General features: G+C 45.1%; 1 protein-coding gene across 1 annotated transcript; it reads left to right on the top strand.

The window, feature by feature from the left end:
• The first annotated feature begins 1735 nt into the window (after positions 1-1735).
• On the top strand, positions 1736-3653 carry LOC105514971 (chromosome unknown open reading frame, human CXorf67). Its single transcript, XM_011946634.1, is given in 2 exon segments — positions 1736-3303; positions 3306-3653. Coding segments are annotated over 2 exon segments (1509 nt in total). The 5' UTR covers positions 1736-1832; the 3' UTR covers positions 3344-3653.
• Positions 3654-8342: the final 4689 nt, after the last annotated feature.

Here is an 8342-nt window from a genome sequence, read left to right as displayed (position 1 = left end):
GAAACCAGAAGTCTCGCTTGTCACCATTTTTGCAATATACTACAATCGATATAAGTCTATGATTTAGAAATATCATGGTAAATGCCTGAGAAACAGAAAAAAAGTTGAAAGAAGTTTTCTCAGGGAGCCAGAGCAGGAGTGGGGGCGAGTATGGATTTAGAATCAAATGATTTCTGGTTTTATTAAAGGCTAGTATTATTATTCTTTAAGAACTTTTAAGATCATGTATGTATAATATTTTGAGAAAATTAAAGAGTAAGTGATGCATTTTATGTAGAAATAATCTATATAAATTCTACATAGAAAAATACGTAAAATACCAAGCATGCACCTGTAGTCCCAGCTATTCAGGAGGCTGAGGCAGGAGAATCGCTTGAACCTGGAAGGCAGAAGTTGCAGTGGGCTGAGATCATGCCACTGCACTCAAGCCTGGGAGACAGAGCCAGACCCCACTTCAAAAATAAATAAATTAATTAAAAGAATTACAAATGTTCATAGACTTGTACCAAGAATTTTCTCTTCTGGGAATTTATCCACAATGACACATTTAAGGATATGAACAATTTTTAATGAGAAGGATGTGCCTCACAATGATATAAAATGTTGGAAACAGCATAAATGGTGGCCAATATGGGAATGTTTGAAAATGTAAGCTGCTTCTATAAATGGAGTATTTTGTAATTTAAAGTGGCCTTGTAGAAATTTGTTTACTGACATAGAAAGTGTGCTTTTTGGAACCCAAAGCAGGTTACAACGCAGTATCTATGGAGAAACTATTCCATTTCATAAAATAAAAAAGTTTAAAAACTATTAAATATGTATGAATGGCCTTTCTATCAACGTCTAAGTAAAAATTTCCAGCACTTGCCCATGGGCGTGTGAGGATTTAGGTGTAGTTTCCTTACATTTGCTTTTCTGTTTTGAGTACTGAACATGACACCTTTTGTAATAAATAATGACTAAAAATGAGTGGCCAAATATTAAACTTCAAGTCTGTACATTACAGAATATTTATATTAATAGGAGCTAGAGACCATGCTAAATAAATTAATATATGTTCATCAGCGGATTACTATGCAGCCCATACAAATATTTAAGGACGGTGTCACCCTTAAGCAATCCCAAACTGTGCCTTGGGGGAAAAGGCAGGGAGAAGCATCTGACTGGAAAGTTCTAAATCCCCCTCTGGTGTGTGGGACCTGAGGGAAGCAGCAGTGCTGAACATCCAGAGCCAAGACGGTGTGGGCCTCATCCCTCTTCTCACCTTCAGGCCTCTGTACAACCCTGAAACCCACCAGACCCCACATGGGGTCATCTAGATGCCTGGAGGAGTTCCAGGGTGGTCCCCTCGGGCATCGTGCCTGGGTTCATTTTCCTGACCGGGTGCAAGGAGGGACACCTGGCTAGGAGATATAATCTGCCGGCCAGTGTGGCATTTCTTTCAAATGACCACTTAAGCCTCAGCCACGATTTGGGGTGACTCAAATCGTTCATGTAGAACACACACACGTGTCTTAGGGGTGGACATACACAAACATGTGTCTTAGGGGCCCTGTGTGAGGAGAGGAGATTCACACTACTGACCCACCGGCCAGGGTTGACCCCAGAAGGCTGGAGCACACGCTGCCGGTTGACCACAGGTGTCTGGCTCTGGGTTGCACGGTTCCGGATTGGACGGCTCCCGGGAAGAGAGGCGTCATCTGACATCCAGCTCGCCAATCAGAGTCGAGGACTGGCCGAGCTCCGCCCACCTTCTTGCTCTACCAGCTCGCGCTCTCCTCAGGCAGCAGTAGCAGCTGCGCTCCTAGCTCTCTGAGGGTGAATCTGGCGTTATGGCGACCCAGTCAGACATGGAGAAGGAGCAGAAGCACCAGCAGGAAAAGGTGCAGGGAGGGTTTAACAACAAAGCCGCCCTTGCCTCCGGGGATGCCTGCGGGACCGAGAATCAAGATCCTGCTGCTTCCGTCCCCACAGTCTCCGGCCAAGCATCTCCCTTGGGCGGCGCCGCTCTGAGCAGCAGCACAGCCGGTTCTTCCACTGCAGCCGCCACCTCCGCCGCCATTTTCATCACCGATGAGGCCTCGGGGCTCCCAATCATAGCTGCTGTGCGGAGGGAGAGGCATTCTGACCTCCGGGACTGTCGCAGTCCTCACGAAGTCTTTGGGTGTGTGGTGCCCGAGGGGGGCAGCCAGGCCGCTCTGGGACCCCAGAAGGCCACTGGCCACGCCGACGAGCACCTGGCCCAGACCAAGAATCCCCAGAACAGCCGTCGTAGGAAGCAGCCCTGCCGCAACCAGGCTGCCCCGACTCAGAAGCCCCCAGGGGGGCGTCTGTTTCCTGGGCCTTTGCCGCCGTCTTCTCCAGGGTTCCGGCCCAGCAGCCATCCCGGTTCCGGGGCTTCTACGTCGAGTCAGGCAACCCAGCCAGGCCCTGCACTCCTAAGCCACGCATCTGAGGCAAGGCCTGCTAGCCAAAGCCGCATCACCCTGGCAGAGTCTGCTCTCCGCAGACGTGCATCTGGTCCAGGCCCTGTAATCCAATGCTGCACCGCCCAGCCAGGCCCTGCTTTTCTACACCGCGCCACTCATCTAGACGCTGCTCGCCTGAGCCCTGAATCTGTGCCAGGCCCTGCTCGCCGAGGCCGTGCATCTGCGCCAGGCCGTGCCCATCGAGACCGTGCATCTGTGCCAGGCCCTGCCCGTCGAGACCGTGCATCTGCGCCAGGCCCTGCCCGCCGAGACCGTGATTCTGCGCCAGGCCCTGCCCGCCGAGGCCACACATCTGCGCCAGGCCCTGCCCTTCGCGGCCGCACAGCAAGGTCAGATCCCGCTCATCGCAGCACCAGCACGACGCCAGGCACTGGCCTCCGGAGCCCTTCCACCCAGCGAAGTTCAGCCCTTCTCAGCCGCCGCTCTCTGTCTGGGCCAGCTGATGAGAATCCTTCCAGTGGGGCTGGCTTACGAAGGCTTGCCTTTCAGAGCCGATCAGGCTCTCCTGATCCTGAGGTCCCAAGCCGTGCTTCCCCGCCTGTTTGGCATGCAGTCCGTATGCGTGCCTCCTCACCCTCACCCCCTGGGAGGTTCTTCCTTCCCATCCCTCAGCAGTGGGATGAGAGCTCCTCCTCCTATGCTTCCAACTCCTCCTCCTGCTCCCCGAGTAGGTCTCCTGGCCTAAGCCCCTCTTCCCCTTCCCCTGAGTTTCTGGGCCTGAGATCTATCTCCACTCCTAGCCCTGATAGCCTTAGGCGTGCCTTGATGCCTGAGTTTTATGCTCTGAGCCCTGTCCCTCCAGAAGAGCAGGCAGAAATAGCACAGTTCACCCTGCAACACCGCCTGAGCCGTGACCCTCTATGAGCATCCTCTGAGACCCACAGAAGGAATCAACATCTACCCACTTTGTGAATGGGCCGCTTGCCCTGTAGTTACCTGCGAGGTCTCCCAAAGTTCCAGCCATTAACCAACATTCTGAGTAGTTTTGAAACCTCTCCTCCCCATGACTCCACCACCTAGCACTTACCTGCTGCTGGCCCTTGATTCTGGGCCACCCTCTTCCTCAAAAGTTTGCCTTTGCCCTTGAGCTGAGATTTCTGTTTTCCAAGTTGCTTTTCTGTTATGAAATGTTTTAATTAGCAAAATAAGTTGGTTGTTTTGTTTTTAAAATGTAGAGGTGTGTTTTTTTTTATTGCGGTTCGAAAAATCGTTAATCCGATATCATATTTGGAGGGTTAAAGAAAATTAACATACTACCTGACTCTTTGGACGAGAGAAGAAATAAAATACTGTCCTAGCAATAATTTATTCCCACTGGCCGAAATGGAGTTCTGTGCAGGAAGTTCCCACTTAGGTTCTATATACCCTCTTAGCAGAGATGATTTGCAACTTGGGCAAGAAAAGGGGGCAAGATTTAACCCAGGTGGCTAGAGAAAAGGAGGGGTGATGAAGACATCCAGGGTCAGGAAAGGAGAGGGCATGATGAAGTTTGGGGTGAGAGGGAGGGGGACGATAACCCAGATGGGAGTAGGGAAGCTGGGAGGAAGATCCGGAATCAGGAAATGGAGAACAGCAGGAGTCAGAAGCTTGAGAGGGGAACATCTCAGATTCTAAAGTATAAAAAAATGTTTATGTGTGGGGAACGGGCTCCTGAGGTCTTTGGGGGTGGGAAGAATGTGGGAGGGTGATTCAGGGCTAATTATTGATGGGAAAATGGTCAGCCATTCAGTGAAAATGCGTGTTAATCGATACTGTAACAAAAATAATTGTAACTGAGTTTGAGCAGATACGTGAGGGTGTGTGTGTGTAGACGTTTGGAGAGAACTACATGGGCATATGCCATCCTGTGAACAAGGTGTATATCTGTTTTTTTTTAATAACTGGTGATATGGTCCTCTATAGTCGACAAGTTCCACATTGACCACATAACTATTTTTGTAATTAAACTCAGCTGTTTTTTGAAAAAATTAAGCTGTAGAAACATAATAGGAGAGACCACATTAAAAGAACAGGGTGAAAAAATATAAAGCAAACCAGCAAAAGAAACTCCCTTTCCCTCTTTTCTCATATTTCTCCTCTCCTTTGCTATTCTGTTATGTGAACAGTACAGGCATAAACCTGACCAAAAAAGGGCCCTAGTCACAATTCGGAGGGTCCTGTTCAGGCCCTGCCCATACTTTATTCACACCACAAATCTAAGAGTCCACAGGGACAGGTGGGACCTATGCGCCCAGCAGGTCCCAACATCCTGCCACTTTTACAGGAAGTGTTTCAGGTACCCTCATTCTTCAAGGCTGTTTCTAGGGCCCGCAAGGCCCTATTCTCAGGGTCCTTCCTAAGGAAAGAACACATATTTTAAAAGCTCTGACTTTGTTATATTTCTTTTTCTTGAGTAATTCTGGATATCCAAAGACTAAGACAAGAAGTAGACAGTTTCAATGCAGCAAGTCACAACCTCCCAGTATTGGAGGGCCTGCATTTATTCCCATTTCACAAATGTGGAAATTGAGGCTCAGAGCAATTTTGTGATTTTCAAAATCTCATAGCTAATAAGAGTTTGGCTCCAGAGTCAGAATTCCTGGTTCTGAATTCTGGTGTTCCTATTGAATCACTGTGTGACCCAGTGCAAGTTAGTTAACCTGGGATCCAAAGCTTCTGCATTTGTCAATTGGGCACAGTAAGAGTGCACGCATCCAAGATTATTGTAAGGATTAAAATGGATGGTGCATATTAAGTGCTTCCAACAGTGTCTTGCACATCATAAGTGCCCAGTAGAGATGGTTCTTATTCTGATTAGGATTATGATCATGTGTCCAGATATTTCTGACAGCCCCTTAACATTTTACTAGTCTTTCCTAAACACCAATACTTTCAAAATCAAACTGGCTGTTTCAGAAATGGGAAGGGACATTCTTTATTGTACTTAGTACTTCAAAATAGGAAGGCATTTCCACAAGCTATTGAGCAACATTTTCACCAATACCAGAGGCCACTGTGCAAAAATGTAAAAAAAAAAAAAAAAAAAAAAAAAAAACCCAAGGATTGAGCCTCGGAGGTAAAAACTCTAGGAATTTAACAAATGCAGGAGTTACACGAATGCTTCTGAGAACAGTAGTTTTCCTCCCAGCATTATTTGTATCTTAACTTGTTTAAAATATTCATTTTAACGAATGAATGGAATACATCAAGGATTAACATTGACTGCAAGTTGCCTTTATACAATACCTGGCATGCATGATATAACAGGTAAAAATCATAGTATGCTTGTGTGTGTTAAGTACTGTTTTAACGTTTATACATACACTAACTCATTTAATTCACAGAACAACCTTAGGAAGTAGATGTTCATATTGAGCCCATTTTATAGATGAAGACATTGAGGAACAGAGGTTACATAAAATATAATATGAAGGAAAGACACATTGAACTGTGGACTCTGTCATGGCCCTCTTGCGAGGTTATTAACTTCTTCTGTGAAGTAAATTGCATGATGTGCCCCTGCACAGAGTACTAGAGTTTTGCCAAGTGTGAAGGTAATGGTTTGGGCATATTCATCTGCTATTTATTATGAGAAATGGTGTTGGTTTTGTATTGTGTACATTTACTCTATCAACCTAAACTTCATATGGAAGGTGAAAAATTCTAGCCCAACCACATTAACTCATTTCACTCATGAAAATATTCATAGCTGGAGGTTATAATTGATTGTGTAGGAAAGGCTTATCTACCTAGAAGCAGGAGCAGGTTTAGAACGTAACAGCAACATTACAGGCCTTTCCTAGGAATTTGTGTGCCCTGTCTGTAGCTTCCCTATGTGTCTCCATGTCTAAGTGGTGTCCAATCCCCAGAAACAGCTGTGAACTGCGAAAGAGATGGGGCTGAAAGGCCCATTTCAGAACCCTGCACTCCTCACAGCTGAGCACAGCTTTCACCGCAGGTTTCCTCTGTGGGGAACACGGAAATACCCGAAAATCCTTCAGCTGCCTTTCCCTGGAAGTTGCCACAATCAGCTACTATACTGAACAGGGCTGGTTTTATAGGCACGTGACCTGTGCAGTTGCGCAGGCCCCTGCTTGTTTTAATGATGTGTTGTTGCCATCTTAATTGCTTAATGATTTTTGAACCAGTTGTCCCACATTTTCATTTTTCACTGGACTTCACAAATTATACAGCTGATCCTAAAACTGTTTTTAGTACTTAAAAAAAAAATTTTCTAGCAAACAGAGCGCCAGGAAGTATAGCTGGTGGCTGGTAATAAAAACAGATGACATTATCATAAGAGTGAGCTTAGGGTAATGCAAACTGCATGAGACACTGGGGTTGGACAAGCCTAGGCTTGAAATTTGCCCCACCTCTGCCTTGCTGTGTGACCTTAAGTAAGGTTCATCATCTCTCTGATCCTCAGTTTCCACACCTGCAAATTGGGGATAATAGTATCTACTTCATACTAACAACCTCTGAGAGGAGCCTAGGCTAATCCTGTCTACCCATCCTTCTGGCTGTTGTTTAGGGTCCTTCCTCTGTGTTCCCAGAGCCTCTTGTTCTTACCCTTGCCAATGCCCTCATTACACAATTTTGGAAATTATATTTCTGTATAACCATCTTCCCACTAGACTATGAGAACTTTGATGACTTGGATAGAGCCTGGATTTTCCCTCTGTCCCCAGAACCTAGGGGCCCTAGGCCTTGGTAGGTGGAAAGAAGTATTTCTTGGCTTAATGGTAATAGTATAAGCTACATGCTTAATAAAGAATAACAACTAATTTACAAAATATGTGTTGGAAATAATATGTAAGAAGTGTGTAAACCCAAGATATTTCCCTACTTAAATTTTCTTCACTCAGGGCGTGGCCTTTTATCCTTTTTTCAGAATCATCAAGAGCCAGTGTTTTCCCGATATCTTAACTTCATAGTGTAACTGGCACTGGCATCTTCTGTTACTCCCTCAGTCTCAGATTTGGCTTCACAGTGGACCTGCATTGGACATGTCACTGAAGACTTCCCAAACACAGTGTTATTGATGCTAAATAGGCCCTCAAGAAATATTTGTTGAATAAATGCCTTGTTAGATTAATAGAAGCCAGCTAATTACATTATTTTATTTTATAGGTAAAAGGGTTCAATATCATTTGGTCTTATACTGGCAAAATCGAGGACATGAGCTAAGAAGTCAGTGGAATTGTGAAGTTCAAATGAGCATGTTCACACACACACAAAGAGCCCACTCTCCCGGTGTTCTGTTTTTTCCATGACCACTCATTTCCAGTCAATTTCACTTTCTTCTCTCCTGTGTTCCATTTTCACATCAATACACTATACTGCAGATGCCATCAAATTCATCAGATACAGACTTTTATTGAGCTTCTCAGGTTGTGTGACTGCCTTCCCAAACAGAATGTGAGATTCTTGAGGGCAAGGAACATGATAGGTCATTACAAAAAGCAGAATCCAAAATAATGCCTAAAACATGGTAGGAGTCACTGAATAGTTGTTGAATTAATCTGTTGTGACACATATGAAAAAATAACTGCCTTTCATTTTGAGGATCGCTGTATAGGAACCATTATTCTATAGACACTATCTGTGTAGGCAGTATGTGTGTGGCGTTTTTGTATCAGTTACCAGATGCATTCTGATATTCAGCTGTCAGGAATTGAGAGAGGATTATTCCAATTCTTCTTTCTACAGCATTTTTGTATAGTAAGTAGTACAGTTTTCAGTACACACCTTAAATAAGGATAGTGTTTCCCAAACCTCAGGCTTTCATAAGAAACCTTTAGGATTTCTTAAAATTTTCCTTCTTTTTATCTTTCCCTTTCTTTCCTTTTTACTTTCTCTCTCATTATCTTTGCC

Source organism: Colobus angolensis, unplaced genomic scaffold (assembly GCF_000951035.1).
Source record: "Colobus angolensis palliatus isolate OR3802 unplaced genomic scaffold, Cang.pa_1.0 Scaffold252, whole genome shotgun sequence".
Classification (NCBI taxonomy): Eukaryota; Metazoa; Chordata; class Mammalia; order Primates; family Cercopithecidae; genus Colobus; species Colobus angolensis.
This window is presented reverse-complemented; position numbering and strand designations above follow the sequence as displayed.